General features: G+C 41.8%; 1 protein-coding gene across 5 annotated transcripts in view; it reads right to left on the reverse strand.

Annotated features, from left to right (window-relative positions):
* The window catches only part of CCDC62 (coiled-coil domain containing 62), a 139341-nt gene that overhangs the window by 104677 nt on the left and 11000 nt on the right, over nt 1–23664 (reverse strand). For 3 of the 5 annotated variants that reach the window (XM_085633601.1, XM_085633598.1, XM_085633599.1), the window contains exons 2-7: nt 15826–15995; nt 14661–14853; nt 9978–10144; nt 8483–8584; nt 7673–7844; nt 4190–4291 (exon numbers count right to left, since the gene is read on the reverse strand). In XM_085633601.1, the coding sequence (XP_085489727.1) occupies nt 4190–4291; nt 7673–7844; nt 8483–8584; nt 9978–10144; nt 14661–14853; nt 15826–15861 (772 nt within the window). In that variant the 5' untranslated portion in view covers nt 15862–15995. The remainder of the gene's footprint in view (nt 1–4189; nt 4292–7672; nt 7845–8482; nt 8585–9977; nt 10145–14660; nt 14854–15825; nt 15996–23664) is intronic. The other 2 variants (XM_085633602.1, XM_085633600.1) reach the window with 1 other exon arrangement.

Raw genomic sequence — 23664 nt, forward strand, 5'->3', positions numbered from 1 at the left:
GGAAACAAGCCTGAGAAGCCCATTTTGAAAAAAGGGGGCCTCCAATCAAAGATGACAGAGAAAAGACATGAGAGAACAATGAATGCAGAAGATCACTAGAAAAATAAGACGCTCATTGAAAGGAAGGAAGGAAATAGACGAGGGCAACCAAGAAGGTTTAACTAGAACACCAAGAAGGTGTAGATAAAACGCAACGATGTGCACCGTGTAGAAGGCCAGACGACCATATGTGCAACATACACATGGATATACCTGAAGTAAAAGACCTCTACAAGACATCCATTCACGAGATAGCCATATACATGCCGAGACATCCAAATATAAACGTACACAAGGAGAAATCTGCATATAAAAAAACATTGAAATTCCCATAGAGACACAAGTCATTCAGCAAAAGTATATTTCCTCCTCCGAAGGTAACCCACGACCTCCGCCAGTGAGCGGGAGGACGAAAAGTGGGGGAATGAGGAACACTCAAAGTACAGTGGTAACCAACAGAGAGAATATATCCCACCATCGTAAAGAAGAGGTTACGATAGTAACCAAGGTGGAGACAGAAAGACAAGCTAGGAAACCGCATCACAATGCTACACAGAAGTAGGAAGCATAAGACATCGCCCACTACAGGAAAACAAGGGCAACCATCCGGGAACCAACGCCACCGACTGAGGAAGGATGCCAGCAGGCAGTAGCAGGAGAGGCAGAATAAACAGAATTTGGAAGGTCCACCATTAAAAAGAAGGAGAAAAAAACACGAGGGTGAAACGGAGGACGGCGAAAACTAGGGGGCAACAGACAGTCGATTATGACAAGCACACATTGTCAAACTTACGGAAGCAGGAGAAACAGGTAAGAAACCTGAACAACGCTTCAAGGAAACATGAGAAAAGATAGGATATAACCAAAAGAAAAGTAATTAAATCCCTCCACTGTTGGCGGGGTGGGGGGGGGGGCGGAGGGGGGGGGGGAAGGGAATGTTACCTCCCCCATAGAAAAAGTGACGCCACGACGCCGGGTGTGGAGGGAGGAAAGTTACAGGGGAACAAAGGGAAACCAAGTCTCTTGTGAAATAAGGATACCAAGTAATGATCCAAACAAGCAAGGGGACTGGAGCCCCAGATGAAGAGGACCGAAAAGAACAGCAGACACAACATCCACCCCACGGGAGTGATGACAGAAATGTATAAAACAGGCACAAGAATAACAGACTGCTGGAGACAAACAGTATCAGGAACATGATAAGGCTGGAGTTATGGAGCCTAGGGCTGAACCAATAGGAACACAATACAAGAAACTCATACATTCCATAGAATAAAAAAAGGCAAAGAGAAGGGCCACACCGAAAAGGGCGGAAGATGGAAAGGAATGCAAATCAAGCTAAAGAGGTTATCTGCCAGCAGCACTAGCACAGCCCATACCGACATAAGGGCAGAGAAATGAAGAAGGTGAAGTCCCTATAAGGGGTACTAAGTACATAAGTAGCTCACAAAAATGCCTCCAAGGCATACAAAATAAGGTCCCTGGAAATGGGGAACAACCACACAATATAAACCGAATACCTGCCACAGAGTTAGTACTCAACAGGAAAATTAAAGCGGCAAAAGAAGTCAAGAACAGACTCCCAGGAGGCCGGAATGTAAGATAAGTTCCAGATGGCTGGAAACTAAACCTGTTGCAGACAGCATAAATGATACAGAAAGTACCCGCAGAAAGCAGGAACACCACACCGGGTATATCCTTGTGAAAGGGGAGAGAAGAACTCAGGTCTTATGAAGGTGAAAAAGAGTCAAAACAAGGGGAAACAACTGTACCTGATGACCTTAGTACAACAAAAAAAGAGTTAAGACTATGCACCACCATGACTATTCCTGAACTGACATAAAGCGGAGTTGATGTGCGCACCAAAAAGGGAGGGGCCATCAAAAGGTATATCAAAGCAGTTTGCAGTCTCTGAAAACCTGGAAGTACGCAACCATGCATGCAGCCATAGAGCGATGGAAGAGGCCAATAGAATCTGTAGTATCCATACAACAGCGAATGTTAAGTGTGGCTGCTTGCTGTCCATCTTGTACCAAGGGAACAAGAGCATTGCGGGCTTCCTCCGGAAGGGAGGGCAAAAGGTGCTCCACAGAGTCCCACAAGGCGTGGGAGAAGCGGGCACGCACACAAGAAGTGTTCAGAGAGCACAGAGTGGCACTGGAAGAAGAGAAAATATGCCTACCATAAGTGTCAAATTTCCTGGGTTACCTTTCTGGAGAGACAGAGGGAAAAAGATCAATACTTTTCATGGCTAAAGCAGCCGGTCCCAAAAATCTTCTAGTAGAGGTATGTGGAAGTAGATCAGAGGGATCCTTTGGGGCTGGGTGATGCCTGTGAGAAACAGAGCGATCCAGAGGGAGTCCGGTTTCATGTTTAGCCCAAGCACCCAACAGGAGATCGAAAGGGCAGTCACTATAATGTAGTAGAGGCTCAACATTAGTCTGGGTAGGGTGTAGAACACCAGTTAGGGGGTCTGTTGACAATCCCAACAAAGGAAGGTGCAAATCCAGGGAAACCGAAAGTCGATTGAGCATGTCTGCCAGCGTGGAACTTGCCTCTGTAGCCAAACCAGGAGGAGACAGGAGGCAAGCGAATATTCTAAGCCACTGGTGTCACCCAAGTCAACTAACCAGCTAGATTGTATATGGGGTAATACTGTGTATTGGTATTTGGAGGAGGGCACACCACACCTTTCGTAGTACTTCCACAACCATGGTCCTCAGTAGGAAAAACCAGAGGAAGGGAGTTTGAGATGGTCGGCTTCATCTGCATCCCATTAACAAGAGCCTGATGCAGATATTGGATTCGGTAGACCAGAAACAGGATCCAAAAGTGGGAGCCGGGATGGGGTGTGCACCGATGCTGCTGAGGTGTTAGACACCAGAGGCCAGCCTGAAGCCAAGGGAGAACCCGCCAGCAGAGTCACAGGCACAACCACATGCACTTCGGTAGGGCCAGAGGGAGGTGAGGACCCAAGAACAGCAAGAAGAAATCAAGACTATTGTCTCACCTGCGGTAAAATAAGGGGGGTGGTCCCAGTGGTAATGCAATATTAAATGGACATCATCATCACCTGACAAATCAATTATAACCCATTTTTAAGAGTATTGAAAATATTTATTCACATTGAACATATTATGCCTCATGTTCAAACATAGCACATTTATCACACGGATTTCTGCATAGGTGCCCCGGAAAGGGAGGAATAGGTGCATCAATGTGCAAAAGATAAAGTGTTCAAAATAAGGTAAATTAAGACCTCAAGGCTACATAATTAAGCCCAGTTATGAGAACAGAATTGAACCCACATTGATCTGGACAGCTGACCGCCAAGCATAACACGGATGAGAAACACTCAATTTTTGTGACATCTCCATGCATTTTCATCCACTCTAAAGTCCTCTATGCTTCATCCTAAGATTGCGGAGCACAATCCAAAACACAGCAACATGTCTGGTACCTCTGGAAGGACAAGGCTGTAAATCAATGTAAGCAGGATGAAGTTTCAAAATACTTTGTTTCTGTAGAATATATCATGCTTGTTGCACAGTTACCCTGCAGGAAGTTTTTAACGTACTCTGATCTAATTAAACACTATTTTCTATATTATCAACCTTTGTACACATTTTAGTCACACTCTCGACAGGCTTTAAATAGACCAATTTAGACATGGAATTAGGTTCACCTTTTATTTGAGCATCCTCATTTTTAATTGTCTATAATCTAGAAGAGCAAGTTGGCCACTCATCACTTTAAACGTCTAGCTAGTTCACACAATAGGTTGTGTAAAGTGGTGTCTGTGTGGGCAAAGCACAGCTGCTCCCAATGTAGGCGCAAACTGATCTATGATATCCTAACAGCGTGGGCTTCTGTCACAAAGAGGTCAGCACCTGGAGACAGTCCAGTCTGTAAAGTGAGGTATATCAGTGCTTTTACTCCCAAGCTCAAGGGTCCAACTCATTTACAGAGCAATACTGCTTCTTGCAGCAAGTCCGATTAGATGCAATCAATAATTATATCCATTTTGTACATTCGCAGCAGTATATTAAAGCGTTTTGTTGCCGTGCACTCCAGTGTCATTGTGCCAGGAAGCGAAAAAGATAACACACCTCTCGTGCAGGTTCCATGTTAGTGTAGGATTATTGCTTACCTGCAAAACCCAGCTCAGACTGAAAGGTGCTGTGCTCTTGCTTTAAACGTATGATTTCTTCCCGCTGCTCATTATTTTCTGCTGTTTTTTCCATTAGGTCCTCTGCACAGGAATACACAAAAGTAAATACCACTATAATCAATACAACCCATCTCGATCCAAGCTTATTAGTTACAGTACTTACAGAAAAGGGTGAAACATTTCATATTTAACACTTTATGGTTTTATGTGAGGCTGTTATTCTGACCACTAGCTCATGATTGAATGTTGGCTATATGTTTTTTCCAAGCAAATAGTGTTGTGGGTGCTCCATGACAGCAACAATACCTCAACTTCTTCCCAGGTATAATGGACATCGTTTTTGCTACCTGACTATTGCAGCATATCCCTTTTAAGATAAGTGCTAACAGGCATAGGATGTGAAAATGAAGCTTTCAGAAACAAAGACATTTATATTCATAATAGGTAAGCCGGTAACTGTTGGTAAAAGTCAGCCCTTAAAGACTATCATCTTGTATTGCAAAAGGGTCATACCTGATTCTGGTGTAAAACTAAAGTGAACATTCACAGCCAAAATAGCTCAAGCTAGTGAACTGCAATTTTGTTAAATTGCTAAAATATTGAAAAACTTTGATGAATGTCAACGATTTTCATAAAAAATAATAATAATGCAATATTGAAACGTGGATCACATAGAAAATAATGTTTGGATTTAAAAAAAATAGTAATATTAAGAATTTAACACAACGCAATAGAAAGAGGATTTCTTTTAAAATGGTTTACACTAGTTTGTCTTATGCGTCTACCTGGATCACTACAAAAAGAAGAAGCAGCAGAGGACAGGAAGGCAGCCTAATGGAAAATGGGCAAGGTCTTAAGTGGTAGGAAAGATGTTGCTGCAGGAAGGTGGTTACAAGATGGAAATTAATGTGTGTAAGGTGAAAAAGAAAAAAAAGAGAACATGGCGGTAGCAGTCAGTTTTTCAAAATGGAAGACTCTCACCTGGTTGAAGCTGACAACCTGGGAATGTCATTCATTTTTTTAAATGTACTGTTTGTTTTGTTTTTTTTTTAAATATATTTTATTATCATTTTGCACTTCTTTTGCAAGGCGTACAGGATTACTACAGAATTACCAGTACAAAATACAAAGGAAGAAAATTAACAAAAAGGATAAAAAATAGCCATGAAGCAGTACAAAAAAATACATTTACAGATTATGATACTCATGCCAGCTCCCCCCGAATCCATTGCCGAACAGGGTCCCAAATTATCCTACCAAAACACCTTTTCCTTCTGCCTTTTGTTCTGTAAATAGCTTCCTCTATGTTATAAGAGGCTAAAAGACGCGCTCTCCGCGCTTCAAATAAAGGAGGAGATGGGCTAATCCATTCTTGAGTAATACAAGCCCTGATTAAAGCCATAGATATAAATAGGAAAGCTTGTTTTCCCTCTAGCAGCGTATCTGAATTCACGCCAATTAAGACAAGTTCCCCCGTTAGAATAGGTGAAGGCCCAAGCACTATATTAAAAAAGGCCTGTATTGCCTCAAAGACGGGGGCTAACCGCGGACAGGCAAAGAACATATGTATCAAGTCTGCAGCCTGACAGCCACACCTATTACATGTTGTTCCCGCCGTCGCGCCCCATTTTGAAATTTTGTAAGGCGTGTAATATAGATCATACACAGCCATATAATGCTGAGTACGTGATCTACCAGTGACCAGAACCGTATTAGCCAAAGCAATTGATTCTTCTAGGCATATAGCCTTGGTACCTAACCTCTCAGCCCATCTAGCTGCATGAGCAGCTAAATCATCTAAACAGGTATCCAAAAGGATTCTGTAATAATAACCAATTTGTTTTTTAACAAATAGATTGTCAATAAGTGGAATCCTAACAATGCCCGATACTTCTGACATCGACAGAGAGCAAAAAAAACTATGAATCTGTAAATATTTAAAATAATCCTGCATTGAGAGATGATATCTCTCCGTTAACTCCAAAAAAGTAAGTAACCGGCTATTCTGCCATATATCATTCACATAGTAAATTCCTTTGTTTCGCCATCTAGACAAGACTGCATCATGAAAAACGGATGGAAATATTTTAGAGGCAGAAAGAGGTGTATAAATCAACAATTTCATAATTCCCAATTGATGCCTAACTATCTTCCATACCCCGAAGGCTGCTTTCAACGTGTTAAATTTAAATTTGTTTATAATAACTTGGTTCTATATTTTTAAGAAAACAGCCGCGACATTCCTCTCCCATTATAAGTTCATATATTGAGGGTGAGCGACTGAGGAATCCTTGCTTTTCCCCCAATAATCAATGGAGAAATAAACTGTAAAACAGAAGCAACATAATAGAACAAAAAGTGAGGAATTCCCCCCCCCCCCCCCCCCCCTCCCTGGATTTTGGTAAAATCATCTTTTTATAAGACCTACGATGTATTTTATAGCCCCAGATAAACCTGGACACCAATCTTTCCAGTTGTTTAAAGAAAATCAAGGGAAACTCAAGAGGAATAGATCGAAACATGTAAAGAAATTTTGGAAGAATAATAATTTTTAACACGTTGTTCCGACCAAATAAGGATAAATGAAGATGATCGATCCGTTCAAGTGTAAAGTTTGCGTTTTGAAGAACCGGGTTAAAATTTATAGCTGGAATATCTGATACAGGGGATGTGATTTGAATGCCTTTAGAGATATTATTTGTAAGTACTATAATATCATCAGCGTAGGCAAGCGCTCTATGATTGATATTGGCCACAGAAACTGGAGGTATTTCATATGCTGAATTCAGTTTGTTTAAAAATATATCTATGTAAAGAGCAAACAAAAGTGAGGAAGAGGGACAGCCCTGACGAGTACCTCTAGAAATGGAAAAAGGAAGAGATTTTTTGGAGCCCAATTTTATGCAAGGTGTGGGAGATACATTAAGAGATTTTAAGGCAAGGATAATCCGTGGGCCAAACCCTTTCATTGCTAGAATCTCCCACAGATATGACCAGGCTACCCTGTTGAATGCCTTCTCGGCATCCAACAGGGTAATGCCTAGATCACACCTCATCCCTTCGGCCCGGTCCATTAAAGTAATTACTCGCCTAACATGATCCGAGGTATCCCGATATGGAATAAAGCCGTGCTGCAGAGGCGATACTATTGTAGAAATTACCCCCGAAATACGAGATACTAAAATCTTTGAAAAAACCTTACTATCAGCATTGATAAGCGATATTGGTCTAAAAGATGAAGGAAGAAGATGGGGTTTACCTTTCTTGAGAAAAGCCATGATTGTCGATTGGCTCCAAGATGGAGGTGCAACCGCATTGCACTGTTTGTAAAAAAAAGTTTCACAAAAAGAGATCTCTACCAGTTTGTTTCACAACAACATCATACAAATCCTTTGAAAGTGAACCATGAATGCTTGCTGCACAGAGTGGAAGTGCTCCGAGTGATGCCGGTGAATGACTGACCTCTAAGCCTGAGCATCTCACCCTTCAGTCCCTTGAGCCGTGGCTTCAGCTCTTCCACTTCTTTGGTAACGTGGACTTCCCTTGTCCGGGCATCCCGCAAGGCACATTCCAACTTCCGAAACCTGGCGGTAAATTCTGTAATGTGATTTGTTGCTTCCATTATATCGTTGTCCTGAAGAAAGACAAATGTAGAATTACAGCAGATTAAGAGCACCTTTATTATTATGACCTAAATGTTAAAAAATACTTTTTTAAGAAATTGTTTTTTTTGGGGGTTTTTTTGTGACATTGTTTTTATTATGTCGGAAAAAGCAAACAAAACACCAAAAATAAACATAAAAGAAATTGATTTTTAATGTGCCATAGTATTGAAACAGTGAAGACAAAACACTCTGCTCTCTCCGTAACAGTCTAAGCATGTGAAGACCTCTTCCAAAGACTGCCGATCCAGTCTGGCTTAATGCAATCCCGTGGTCTGAGCGGAGATGGATCATCTCGTAAATCAATACAAATATTAAAAGTCAGCATTTTACGTACAAAAGATCAAAAAACCAACCCATCATGATCTACAGCTATGTGTTCTTACATGGTTATTGGTCTCCTATGTTTCCAGGGATGCCAAGCCTGTTGACTAAGCAGTTGACCTGGCTAAATCTGTTGCAAGAATTTGTTGGCGTGCCTTTCCTATTCATATCACAACATTTTCCCTATCTTCCTGTAAGAGAGCCCCCCGGGAATCACATGTATTTTACACAAATCATAGAGACACTGTAGGCAGTGGGCAGACGGTGCAGTGAGTGACAGCATTACCTTCAGACTCAGCATAGTGGTCAGCTCCTGCTCCCGGGCCTGGCACCTTCCCAACTGAGCAGAGAGATCCAATACTGAAGAGCTGAGATTCTGATTTCTCTCCTACAAAATATATACAAAAGCGAAACCAAAATAAAATGTAAAAACAGCAGCATAGTATTCTGTTTAAAGTCTCTGCATTCTGACAGTCATGAACACACTGCCTCACTGGGTTTAAAGGGGGTGGGTATTGATTATTTCAAAAGTACTCAGCCGGAAGTAACATTTAAGGTATTATTTTAATATAGCCTTATAGCCTTATAGCCCGCCGTAGCGGGCTATACCGGCTGTTAATGGCCCGCTGCAGCGTTAACGGCCCGAGCCGAAGGCGAGGGACTTTAACAACAGCAGCGGGCCATTAACAGCGGTATAGCCCTGCTACGAAGGGCTATAAGGCTATTAGAACATTCTGCCACTAGAGGGCAGAATGTTCTACCAAAACAAAGCCCTTCAGGGAGCGCGAGGGGATTGAAATCCCCTCAGGCTCCCTGAAGTCTTTGTTCACAGCCAGAGCTGTGAACAAAGACACATTGGAATGTTGGTGCTCCAGGCTTATACCGGCCAGTATTAGCCCGGAGCGCTCCATTGTCTTTAATGGAGCTGCCAACGTTCCAATGTTCTAATAAATCTTCATCGCTTTTGTATGTTCAAGACTGAATGGACTAAGTCAATAACTTTGGCTGTCTTCTGGTGGGGTTACATTTTTACAAGCAGGTGATAACAGAATGTCCCTCATTGTAACGTCAGGTCACAGTACTAAAACAACCAACATGTACTGTCAGAAGAGTACCATTAAATGTTATCTTCGGCTGTCTAGTACAGGTCTGTGAACTGTGAATGGTTCCTATCTGCTGCACCAAGATCATACATCGTTCCACAACAGGAACGCGATCATCCTTAGGTGATATTGCGCTGCGCTACCACCTACAGAAACCATTAAAGTATACAATAAAGTAGAGTATGCAAAAAAGTGAAGGGCGGAATGCTGGAATGCTTGATTTAATGTCAGCCACTGGTAATTACCCAGTCCTTCGTTATTTTGACCACCATGCCCCCTCAGTTTGGACCCAGCCAAATGCAAATCAGTCTTGACCCTGCTCAGATGGAAACAGTCCAGTCCGAAGTGCCAGGCCCTCCTTTGAAAACAGTGTTTCCCATAGCTGTTTAGGCTTCCTTTATAAGCTCAGGAGTGCTGACAAATTCTATAAAATACATGGTTTGGAAAATGAGCACAGGAAATTACATACTTGAATTGTATATCGTACAATAGACTGATTCGCTCCCATTTCGGATAACTTTACTGCCATTAGGAAAAACAATATTTTGATAAAATCGTGCTCCAATTTTACATTGCAAGCACCAGTGCAATAGTTTGCTTTTGGCCAATGTTTTAAGAACAAAGTTGCCACTTGGTAGGACTCAGACAGCAGTATCACAAACACCAGCCTAAGCTCACCTCCAGTTCTTGACACTGACTCGACGCCTCAAGGGCTTTGTGGGACAGCTCCTGCAGCTGGAACTGAGTACTTTCTAGAGTTGCACGCCGGTCATGTTGTTGAGACTCCAGGATTTTGATCCGCTTTGTTAGAGTCCTGATTATTTCATTTCTCTGGTGAAGTTCATCTGATGAATACATATTGGTGTCATGTATTAATCATATAACCGAGTTCATGTGCAACATCCAAGACCACTATATCAATTCTACATAGAGTTAATATTTCGTGCAGATTGAAAAATAGACACTTTCCATCTATGGACAAATTGTAATGGACGCGTAGATTGCCTATTCAAATGTCTGATCTCACAGCAGTGCCATGTGATTGAAAGAAGCTATTGAGCAAATTACAAAGGTCTTGGAAACACCCACTTTACGAATAGCACAGAACTAAGAGAAAGTCATTTGAGCAAATACACAAATTATTGCATCTAATAACTTTCCACTCATTAAACAGATGTTCTAACTCGCACTTTAATGAGCACTGGTAAAAAGAAAACCAATAGCTCTAACTTAACATGCAAACATAACAGCAGCATCTATGCCTGCCTGTGTTTGCATTCTTTAACACATTAACGGCAGGCATTGCAACATCAAGAGACAAGGACCAGCAAAATGACTGTTCAGCAAAGTCAAACAGGTTTAAAAGTTTCACTGAGATAAAAATGTTAGCGAAGTCAAATTTCACTTTAACAATGGGCCAACTGAAGATGAGGGAAAGACAAATATCAGATATTACACCCCACCCTCCTCCTTTGGAATTCACGAGGGACTATTTTAAAACACTGAAAGGCTTCTGTCATTACACATTCAAGTTGGTATCTAATCAGCGCTTAATACAGCAGAGCAATTTATTTGAATTGCACTGCTGCAAGCGTGCTTTTATTTCCTGCAACTGTTATGTGGGGTTTTAGCCTTTCAAAGACCCATTCAATCACTAACACTATTCTCTAGGCAGAAACCTTAGTGAAATGCACCTGGTATAGTTCCTTTGCACCCAGTACTATTAATGGTGTAAATTTACATCATGTCAGAATTCATGAATTATCAGACCCAAGTGGCCGACGCGACGAGTGGTCTCTTCTTGCAGCACAGCACCCGGAAGCAGTCAGATCTTTTGAGATCCCGCCTCAACAGAGCTGACTGTGTGACCTCGCCAGCACTCCCAAAGGTCGCCATGAGGACAGGCAGCAAAGTGGTAGCACGGTGAGGCAAAGAAAGATAACTGCCCTTCGCCACCTCACAAGTAACTTAAGTTCCTATTGGCAAATGGACACATTCCCGTGACCCCAATGTGATGCAGCCAGTCCGGGCTGAGTCTCAGCAGCAGCTCTTCCCAATATTAGGCCTGGGTGTAGTTTGCGGAGTTTTGCTACATGGAACTCCGCCAAGTTACAAAAAAAACACTGCGAAGTTCCGAGAGTGGTGGAGTGCAGTGCGAATTGCAGTTTGTGCTGGTATTCCTGCTGCTCGTGTAGAAATTCTACCCGAGCGGCAGCTCGCGAACTTACCTTTCGCGATCACGAGCGGAGAAAAAACTCCGCTGCACATCACAAAGTGACTTGGCTGCCTATTGAGTGGGCCTGGCGGTGAGCTTCACTACGTTCGCGGAGTTTGCAGAGTTTTCTGCACTCCGACTCCGCGGAGCTCGCAGAGTGCAGAAAACTCAGCAAACTCCACGAACGGAGTGAAGTTCACCGCCCAGGCCTACTCAATATGCAGCCAAGTCACTGACAACCCATTGATCTGATTAAAGTAAAACTTTGAAACATCCGACAGCACTGCACAATCAGTGTGCAGGCAGTATAGTGCACTCTGCCAGACTCGCAGCACACGGTCCACGATACTCAGCTTGCTTAAGTGCTTCAGGCGACGGTCCATCTTGCTACTGTGTCTCAGCCCCGTCAGTGTCAGGAGCACTATAAATGCATAACTAAGCATTTTTGTGCAGTGATGCGGATACCCACACTAGAATGTGCTAGTCTCAGCCCTGATGCATAGTACTAAGCAGAGCAGAATTATTTTAGTTAGAAGCAAAGTTAGATCAGGCGTAATACACAAAGACGTATCTGTTTTCGATTTGTGCCGAGAGCTTACCAGAGATAACATGCATTCATGAGAAGATATGGTGCTCCTCATGCTGTCAGGCAGTATGTAGCTGGAAGCTGCTTTGAGAGCATTCTTGAGGGTCCTCTCTTCCTAGACCGCACTGGAGTTTCTGAACTAACCGCGATCTGGAGAGGTGTGCAGTGAGCCAAATGGTTCATCAGGCATGGGGGCTGAAGGATTGGGACCTGGGCAAAGGATATCAATATATTGCCTTTTTCTTCTTCATGTGTCAATGAATGCTATGTGGAGCACCAACAACAAGGTGATGGATGGAATACATAAATTAATCTCAGCCACTGGCAATCGCTCGCTCTGCATCACAATCCATAGTTTTTCGCCCACCATGCCACCTCAGTTTGGACTTAGACATAAGCAAATCAACATTCCAGCCCAAACTGCCAGGCCAGGTGCTCCCTGAACCAGAACAAAAGCAACCAAAGGACCAGTTTCGCACCCACTTTTGGGTATACCCGGCGCACTTTAGGGCATCAAATGGAAAAACAACAGTGATGGATGGAATGCTTGAATTGACCTAATTCACTGGCAATCACTCAAGCCGCATCTCAATCCATCGGTTTTCACCCACCATGCCACCAGAGCTTGAGATTAATTCAAGCATCCTATCCATCACTGTTTTGTATTTTCATTACGTGGAGCATCAGGCAGCGGGAGTGCAGAATTCAGAGCTGGGCAAAGGATGTTAAACTTATACTTTTTATTCATTTGCCAAACAAATGCCATTAGTTTAAAACACAGAGGTGTGGACAAGCCTTGTACACTGCCCTTTCCAGACAATGTTATGTTATCTGAAGTCCCCAATCCAAGATGAAGTAGGATAATTTCCTGTGACGCAATTTCCTGTTTCAATCACATATTAGGAGATATTTCCAAGTAACGAATGTGTCACAATACATTTGTTCACGTATTTTTCGGCACATACTTTGCCCCCTTGTGACAAATTTTTGCACCCAATTGTTGCTTTTAGTTGTTGCAACTTCTACTGGATTCTACTTCTGGGTGTTCTTGCTTAGCTCCTTTCTCTTCCCTGTTGTCACGGGGAGTGTGGTGCCTTGCTAATAACTTCGGAATTAATCTTCAATCAAGAGTTAAAACATTGCCAAGGAGGTCTTTTTCTATTTTGTGTTTTATTCTTCCTAACTGGGGATCTCTTAAGTAGACACAACACCTTCCACATGTACAGTTCTATGCGGAATGGCATCACAGCTACCAGGACGAGCTGCACTTTCCTCGGGCAGTCAAGAAGGGAACACAACAAACCTTCTCAACACCCAGTCCTTGATAATCCACTGTCTATTCTTTACAACAGATATAATTTTACAGCTGGCTTCTTGCATGACACCTTACTGGATATCAGAATTTCCTTGCACTTAATGAGATACAATATATACACAGGTGCAGCTGGCAGTGAACGGGAGTGGTGGTAGGCGAGGTTGGGGGTAGAGATATATATATTTTTTTAACTTACCTTTTAAACGGCTGCTGTCTTGCTGCTTCTCTTCTAGACATCCAAACCAGGAAGCAGCCAAGCTCCCCATAGCCAATCACAATGCTGCAATGCAGCGTTGGTATTGGTCTGAGGACCGTGGTTTGGTGCTCAGACAGGGATAGGGAGCCTTTGCACTTTTCTCACCAGTCTGTGCATTACAGCATGGTGGATAACATGCAAAGTGCGCATGACTGTTTGGCCGGGTCAAGACGGCCTGCCAAGCAGTTATGCGCATTTGGAGTGTACAAACCACTCCTCCACCTGTGACCCCAGCCCCGCTCTGCCCCAACTGAGCCCCATAGCAAAGAAAAATAATATGATAATAACAAGGTTATAATCATTTTACTTTTATTTTTTCTGCTCCACTGTATATATTTGGGATTTCAGACACCTTGCCATTTAGAAGGAACACTGTGCCGTGCAACAATAATATATAGAGAATGTATTGTTCTCTTAGCAAACTGTCATATCTTACCAGCTAATTAATCTATTTAGTGTCAGAACTCTATAACCACAGCTAAAGTCTCTGGCAAACAGCAAGGCAGGTGAACAAAACAAGCTAACAGGTGAAACGGTCTAAGTCCCTGGGCTCAACAGGGCTCCACCCAGTCATGGGGAGCAAGTTGTGAGGTCTATGAAAGCTGGACTATAATGCTATAATGAAAGCTCCCTAGATATTCATCTTGGTTTCACATAGAATCAAAACCTGGACCATATTGAAGGCTACCTTCCTACCAATGCAACCAGGCCACACCGGTGACAGCCATGTACCATGTAAAGGACAGTGTGCGATGGTTGGATATTCCCATTAACTATGAACATATTTCAAGAACAGACACAGGAGGAACCAGGAAAGGCCTCAAGTGCCATCAGTACCCAAGTCCAAAGATACCTTCTTTTCATACGCACATAGAATTATTTTGCAAGTACGTGCAGACCAGCTTGGTTCTGAGCTGTACACATGCTGTAGTTGCCACACAGGACATTCATTACCTGCAGGGACTTTATTCTTTGCTCCAAGCACTTACTTTCTAATCTGGAACACCGCTGTTCAAGAGCCAACACTCTCTGGCGATCGTCCTCCCATGCTAGAAACTGCCGCTGATGCACAGCTACCATTTCATTGAGCTCCTTGTCTCGATCTTTCAGCTCTGAGATCAACAGCTGCAGCTCCTTCCTCTGTTTCTGAATAGTTGAGTTCTCAAGGTCTGCACCAAGATTCTGAAAAGGGAATGCTCAAAATAAGGAAAAATCATGTCCCAAGAAGTAACCAGCTCAGAAGGGATGGAAATATGGATGGTACAAGCTGTAAACACTCTGACTAATTCAGTACAGGATTGTGGCCAACTTAGGACATTCATGCTTCCATTTCTCCTGCTAGCTGCACTAAGCTGTTTTGGGAAATCTGGAAAAGAAGCCAGCATGGCAGAAATACGCATTTGACATTACATTCACAAGGCAGGGTTACGGGGTCCTTTCCTTTAAGCCACTGTCATGTCAAATAATGTAATTCTATATCAAAACTTTGAATGGAAACAACAGAATGATAATGTGCCAAAGTGGCCTGGATCTGAGCTATAACACTTTGTTTTCAGCAAGCTTGTGATTTGCTGGTACAGGAGTGCAAAGACTGCTGTGCAAGATTTGATGGAAGGTCGCACTGGTTCTGCCAGATGCAGTGCATCCATCAAGGAAGTGAAAACCAAGGCCCAAGTCTGTCATACAAGGCTGGGCAGCGGGTTGCATTGTTTACTCATTTGGTGATCCTGGTGGTGTTTGATGGATAGGTTTGACACAAAAGGTAGGATTCTACTTTTGGCAATTACAAAATATTCACTTTGATGGCCCTGACACATCTAGTGCATTGTTCTCAAATATTAGACAAAGTTACTGAAACTGCTTCCAGTTTTCAACTGTGGTGCTCTAGCCTGGAAAGCCATGATGGTGACTAGCCTTGACTGGCACGATAAACCAGATATAACCTTGAAACAGATACAGCTACCTCTTTCTTGGAATTTTCAAACCTTTCTATGCCATTTTACAACTAAGCTTTTCAGCTCAAGGACCAAGAGTTCCAGGTGCCGCGGAAGCACTAGTTTGCCACTGCTTTCTCACAATGCATTTCACTTTGTTGGATCCATCTGCTAATTGGTTGATACACACAGAATTAAAGCATTTTCTTGCTCACTTTACCTTGGGTGGAGACGAGCGTGGTGATGATGGGTTCATAGGTAGTTCAGGATTCACACTTCAGGCAGACACAAGCAATGACTGGGGCTGTCCTGCTGGAGTGATGTTCGAAGTGGGAGTGCATAGGATTCAGAAGCCACTCGCTGCACTACACAGGCATCATTCTGTTACATCTACAGCAAGCATGAAACAAAATCTATCAGCTGCCCATTTCAAGTGATAATTTTGATGCTCTTTAGGAAAAACATTTTTATAGTAAAATATTTTATTGAGGAGACGGTTATTCTGCTCTGTAGCTAAAAGTAGACAACTCGCTCGGTTTACCATAAGAATATTCAAGGTGGAAGGTATGGGCATCCTCTTTGACACCACAGAGTCAAATTCTGTTTGTCAAGGCTGCTGGGTTTACATATAACACTGATGATGCCCTCGAATGGTAGAGAACAGGATGTCCAGGCAATTCTTGTGTATCACCTAGTTTGACTGTTATACCCAGGGCTCATTCGGGGCTTATAATTTACAAGCAATATTCAAAAAGTTTCAATCATTTTCTTACTTGATTCACACATTAGTTTGGATCATAAGTAGACCTGTTCAGTCTCAAAAGAACGTCCCTCAAAGACGTGTACAATAACGCCGTGTTTGGCTTGCAAGGCGCGATTCCCTGCACAAACTACCAATTTGAGAGACATTCCTTTGAGACTTAACAGATCTACTTATGATCAAAACGAATGATGTGTGACACAAACATTTTGGATATGACTTGTAAATTATAAGCCCTGAAGAAACCCTTGTTATATGGGTGAACCATGTTTGCTATCTGGCTCTTTATGAAGGAGATTGAAAAGAACAATAAAGGATTTAATTTTTTATCACATTCTTGCAAGATTCGTGGTGATTTAATCGGGGACTTATTGCCTCTACATTTTGGTGTTTCTTCTAAGTATTGGGGTGACTGGAAAGCTGCCACAGGGAGCTGGGCAGCTGGTTACCTGCGAAAGAAAGGGGACTGACTGGTTTGTGCGGTTATACAGTTCCTATCTGTCCTACAGTAGTGTGTAATGCTTGTGTATCCACAGTTTGGATGCTAAAAACCCTGCTTTGACCTACCATCCATTAATGTGGTCTCTAAGTTTTACAAGCAGCACTGGGGGCACACTTGAAAGGTAGAAAACTGGATGAGAAGACATTTCTTGTGTATCCACCATCTAGTTGCTGGCAAAACACTCCCTTTGTTCTACCAGAATTCTGTCTTTGGGTTTATTGGGGGTAAAGTGGCTGCTTTAAACTGGATGTTGGCCTTAATATGAATACCAGAACAATGTAAGATTTCAGGATGACGACCATGATTTTTCCTAGAGTCACGCTACATTATTTAACAATCTAAGAGAAATTGTGTATCCCAAAAGGAGTCGTTTAACATCACAAGGGGAACAATTGGGCCAATTTATAAAGGAGGTACCTTCTGAACTCCAAACCTGTTAGTAATCAAGAAATTACAGACAGGTACAAAAACTCCGCCACAGCTCGAAGACGTCCTCTCTTCAGGCTGGATAAGATCAATCTAGGTTTGGACACCGCGGGTTCGTCAGAGACAAGCGAGTAATGAAGTAAACAAAATCCCTTTTTTCCCCTACAAAACGAGGTCCGGTAACCCACATTGTAAGGGGACGCGCTGTATCTCCTTTCCCTTTCCTTTTTACTTTTTGAGGAAAATAACAAAGGCATTTAACTCACCTTAAAATATACTGAAGTCACAAACCCCGACAGGGAGCGTTACTTCACCTCGGCCCTTAAAAAGAATGTCCACAGGAGGGCCAAACACTAACACAGAGAGAAGAGACGCTGGATAACCTTAACTCTTCTTCCTCCTCATTACCGGCTTCCCTGTTTGTCTCACTGCTTTTGTAGATGGCCAATTCACCCCCTCTCTTCACTAAAACTTAGTCAGAGAGTTTAGTTAATCCAGAGACACACATAAGCCCGTAAGCCCGCGCTCTCTACCGCTTGGATTTCACCTCCAAGGAGGTCTTTCCACTTTATCTAGAGGGGAACAGACTCAAGTTTACTAACAATGCAATATCTCACTATAGACTGATCTAAAAATATAAAGAACGTCCCATTAGGACGACAAGGCGCAGCATGAAGGATCCAACTTCTGATAACCATTTTAAAACATGCAACTTTAGTGCCCAGTGTTAACGAAGACATCCCACAACAACAGCTTGATTTACAATGAGGGTACAGTATACACATTGCCATAAGACTTCAGAACATTTTTACAAAACAACGCTCCTCAAATGTGCATTTAGAGAGAAAACAGATCTTAGAGAATGTGTAGACTATGGCTATTTTATCTATTCACAGAGAGTCATGACACCCTCGCCTCACCCAGTACCTATGAGGCGTATAGAGGATAAGAAGAAAGTAATACACAGCTTCTTCACACATGATAACCTAAACACGACGATAAAGCAAAAAATATAGTCACACCCCTTTTACCGAATGTAAAGGTACTTCACCAGGTGGCCATTCAGATGTTAAGAAACTTGTCCTCCCCTTTCCCTCTCCGCTACCCTTCCCCCTTATTTCATGTATAGTCTTGCCAATCCCAAAGGGATTTTTAACCACTATTTCTCTTCGCTCTCCCTTTCTGTAAGTACCATGTAAAATAACAACATTATGTGAACCTTAACTTTACGAATATGAGATATGACTGGTCTCTAACCTCGCATTTTCTTCTCAACAAAAGTACAGCCTCAATGTAAGCCACTGTTATTTATGGTAAAATTACCAGTGTGATGACACACAAGTAAACACTTACAAGGTATAACAAGGGACCTGTTGATCACATCACCAAAAGCCCGCACTGACGAAGGCTTGGACCCTTTTGGGTAATAAGGGCCAAAACAGGTTGACCGTATACTAGTGATGTTAAGTACAATTTACACATTCGAACAACATCACAACTATTTTTAATCTTACCACTATATATTGCACTTATATTATAGGTAATTCTTTAGATACAGGAGGTAATTTTAACTTTTTTCACTAAACAGACCCCACCAGTACTTTTCCTCAGAAGGAGGCGGTACTCACCTAGGGAAGAGAAACCCAATGATGATGCTGCCCAATACTACATCCGGGCGGAGTCAGTTGTCTGCATGGACTGTGCCCCGCCCCCCCGTCCTGACACAGCAGCCGAGAGCCTGCGGACGCTCATCTGTTGAAGTCCCCTTACTTGAGGTCTGACCAGACAAGCAAGTGATCTGTCAGCTCGGGTCACCCTCAATATACGTAATTGTGCCTTGATCCGAATATTGACATCCAGTCTCTATCGTAGACTTATTAGACTATTTGAGATCACTTTAAGCATTATTGCTTCCGCCTCCTGGATCCTCTTGATCGTTCTTTCTGGGATTAAATAAAAAAACTAAAAAAACAGTGAACATCGATTGCTCCCTTGATCAGCTCCTTAGATTTTTATCTAAGGCTATTTTCCCTTCCTGAAGTCCCTGTTACAGCCCTGCGGGGTAACTACCATCTCTAGATCACCTAAAAGAATCCGACTGCCAGGTGTGTCTGTCCCACACTATTGGCCCATCCTCGCCCTGATGAAGGTGTAGCCCCGGCTGGGGCCTGACGCCGAAACGCGCGTTGACGTTTTTTAAGACTACTGGGTAGTTGAAACCTCACTACCCATACATTGTGGATGCCAACTGCCATTGTGTTATTCAATCAATCTGTGGCAGATTTATTATGTTGATGTCCTTTTTATTTTATGAATATAATTTGTGTGTTTTGATACATAGGATGATGTTGTTGTGGAGTGTATGATAGCATGATTGTTGTTTCTGAATGAGATGTGTGGGACAGAAATATTATATCTATTTGAATTGTGGAATGATGTTTTGTAATATACATATGTATATATAATAGAATGGTGTTTAAAAATACAGAAAAATAAATTCAATTGATCAGTTTGATTAAATCTGACCATTGTTTTTCTCAACTCGTGTCTGTCTGCCACGATGGGTGGTTATTATTATCAGGACCCTCGTTAGGGCCTGCCTTGAATAATTTTGGCAGGTATTCTTTTTGTTGGTTGTTTCTTATTCCCCCTGCCTTACATGCCTGTATCATTTACCAGGGGTCCCCCTTCTTAGTAGTTGCCGCCCAATACTACACCATAGTTGTGACCACTTAACACCAGCAGTGGCAATAGTGGTTAAGAGTTTCCGATTGACACATGGTACACGAAAATACCAGCAAATCATTAAGTTCACTCCCTTTTGATTAGGATGCTTTTGAATGGGGGCCAGCGGATGAATGATAATACCAACCTGGTATCATACACTTATGTGAAAAAGTAAATCAATAATGTTCAATCAAATGGGGAAATTTAAAAATATAGGAGGTTGAACAGAGGCTGATGGTAGAGCACCTTCGGTTTGCAGGATAAAAGACTGAGTAAAAGGAATGAAGCTAGAATGCTCAATTCAAGAAAAAAGGTAAGCCAAGCAAGGACACACCTCGCACTCCCAACGCCCACAATCTCTGTAAGAGAACGGGACTGGCTATAGTGGCAAATGCTGCCAAGAAATCCGGTATAATCAATATGGAGCGCCACTTGCATCGAGATAAAAGCGCACGTCATCACCAGAGGCAAATGTGCCTGTTTAACACCAGCTTGCTGTGACTTCAATGCGTTATCAGCTTAGATGAAAGATGAGAATTGGTTGTTAAAAAAGTTTCTGTGATTTTTGCCATTATAGGAAGAAGTGAGATTAGACAACGTTTGTTCACAATTGATCAAATGCCTCCTGGGACACATCAGATTCCATATACACCCTTATTGATTATGTTCAGAGTTTGTTTAATCCACTTTTGTCATTACCAATTAGTGGTTTTGCTATACAGGCTACTACAATGTACATGGTGCGCATTTCCTACATTGCTATAGGTATAACTGTATAACTTAAATTCTGCATTGTAGCACTGATGTGTGCATGTTGTACCATGTACCAATTGAAAATGCATTAAAATGTGTTAAAAAAGAGAACAGTTAAAAAAAAACAACGAGCTCACTGAATTTTTCTTCGAAAGGAGGGTCACTAACTTCTAAGATAAATGGTCAGGAAAGAAAATATTAACAGATTGTAGATAATATTTAAAGGCACTGCTATGAGATGGCTGTCAGTTTAATGATTTTACCTGTTGATGGATCAAGAGGGGACTGTAGAGACAGAACAGTTTAGCAATAACCGAGTGAACTGTTACAGTGGCAAGTTTGGTAAGTAATGCAACCCGGACTGCCTTTGACAATTCTGGAGATCAAAAGTGATTTGAAATTCGAAAGCCCGTCGGAAACCGATTTTCTCTCTCAGCAGTTTCTCTGTGATGCAGCAGAATTGCTGCCACTGGTAGAAATGGGCAGGCGCCATATCTTGGCAAAAAGAACATCCACAGTTCTGAAAGGTGATTAAGTCAAGTACCTCCTCCTTCACCTTAAGGCTCTGGAATTTAGCCAAGACATATCTAGGCCTTCAGCAATCTCTCACTCCCAGTTCGCCCACACAGTGAGCCCTGCCAAGTGAACCTCTGGATGACCGTTACAGAGAAAGGAGGAGAGTAGGCCAAACAAGAATGCCTCCAGATGCTTTTTCTCTGCTCTGTCCTTCAGGCCTCTGATGCAGATACTGTCAGTAGTGGCTCTCCAAATCCTCACAGTGCAGCAAAGCAGCCTCTGCGTGTGCTCTTATTGCATTCAGTATCATCTTTAGCAAAGTTTTGGCTGACTTATGGTGATTAACCTCTCCCTTCACCTCCAATATTCTTGTTTCCACGCCACAGAGTCTACATCAGAGTGGATGGTGTCAATCTCTGTACCCAAGTCAGCGTCCAATTCCAAGAGTCTCTTGAAGAGGTCAGATTTAATCTCATCCGCAGTTTACATTAAAAGAGTTGCTGGCTAGCAAGGAGGTCTTCCTTGATCAAAGAAGTTGGTATAGCAAACGGAAAAAACCCGGAAAACTCTATTCTGTGTGTGCTTCTATGGAGGCACGATGTGTCAGCTAGCCTCACCATAACACGCAGCAGCCAGCAATACCAGTGAAGAGGTAAAATGCGCTGACAGCACTATAGTCTTACTGGGTTCCTGGGATGGAATACGTCAACCATTGCGTTTGAGTAATGACAAGGAGCCCAGCCACAGTGCCCTCCGCAAGCTGTGGGGGTGGGGATTCAAAAGTGTCAAAGTACATAATATCAGAGAACCTTCAAGTCATCAGCTGTGGGTGCAGAGAGCATATTTTTTTTTTATATTATGTATTTTGTTTGCCAGGGGGGTATATTTACAACCAACATTGTGTTGCATTTAAATTACAACCTATACGTAGTTGATAATTCATTTTAAACAAATTAAATAAAATCCATATACATTATTCCATGCCCAAACCTAAAAAAATCTAGTTATCACCTAAATGCAAAATCAAGCATTTATTTATTTTCTTTGGTAGATGTAATGACATCAAATTACACCTTGGTAAGTGCTTATATATCAACTACCAATGCTAAGTAGAAATTTATATTAATAAGATCTATTAGCGGTGAAAGCCAAGTGTATATTTATGCTGGTAAATCACATTTGAATAAAATTCATAAAAAATCCTCCCATTTTGAATTTGTCAAGCGTCTATTCTGGTTGAACAAATACATTCTCTAATGTGAACTCTTCATCTGCCTGAGCCATTCATCGAATGATGTTACATGGTGCAATTTCCATTTCCCCCTGATTAATTTAAAAGTTTAATTTATTAATTCTTTTCCAGGCCTCATTAGCTAAAGTGACTCTAAATAAAAATGGTTACCATCTTCGGTTTTGATAACTTTCTATTAACCCATCAACCAAATCTTCTGCCACATGAATGTAAGCGTTATCAGCTTAAACTTATTTTACAGTAAGACCACTACAACCCGCTTCTTCTGGACCTATTTTTTCCTTTATGACTGGCCTGGATTTACACCATAGATATAATATAAAATTTGGAATTTTAACAAATCTTAATTTCCCCATCTGCAGACTTCCTTATCTGATAGCGATCTATGTTCTAGCACCATCTAATATTACAATCTAGAATCTACATTAATACCCAGAATGGTAAAGAAACAACTTAAAGAACTGGTCTTTCTTGTTGAAGAATCACTGGACGATATATACCTGACCCTTTTTGGAGCTCTGGTAATGGTTAATGTCATATCAACTTGGGATGACAAAATGTTTTTGAAATCTCAATCTATAGGCTGCCATAGCCGCAAAATAGCTACCACTAACACTTAATACTGGGTAATGCTAGGTCTCCTTCCCATTTTGGGAGGTATAATGTTTGTGGTGATAATCTATAAATCCTACTAAACAAGAAACATTGCGAAAATATAATCTCAATTTCTCTACAGAATTTGTTGTACAATATACAAGGGGCTGCAATAAAAATAAAATTAAACCATCTTTTTGATTAACGCTACATGCGTTAGAACAGTTACAGGGATTGTTGACCACCAATTCATAAATGATTTCACTTTTTGCAAAACAGGTATGTAATTTAGCTCATATAGTTCTGCCAAATCAGTTGAAAGGTTCATCTACAGATAACACTTAGGCATATAACGAAGATGCCTGAGTATTGTCTCCGGCAGGAGGAATGAAGTATCAACTTTTTAGTCTTTTTATTGCACTTCAATTTTGAACAGTACTAAAGTTTCAGAACTCTATTTGTTATTTCTGAATCTGCTTTTAAGAACTAAATAATGTCAGCATATAATTTTAACTTTGGCAATGGGTGC

The sequence above is a fragment of the Triturus cristatus genome, chromosome 11 (assembly GCF_964204655.1).
Source record: "Triturus cristatus chromosome 11, aTriCri1.1, whole genome shotgun sequence".
NCBI classification, from domain to species: domain Eukaryota; kingdom Metazoa; phylum Chordata; class Amphibia; order Caudata; family Salamandridae; genus Triturus; species Triturus cristatus.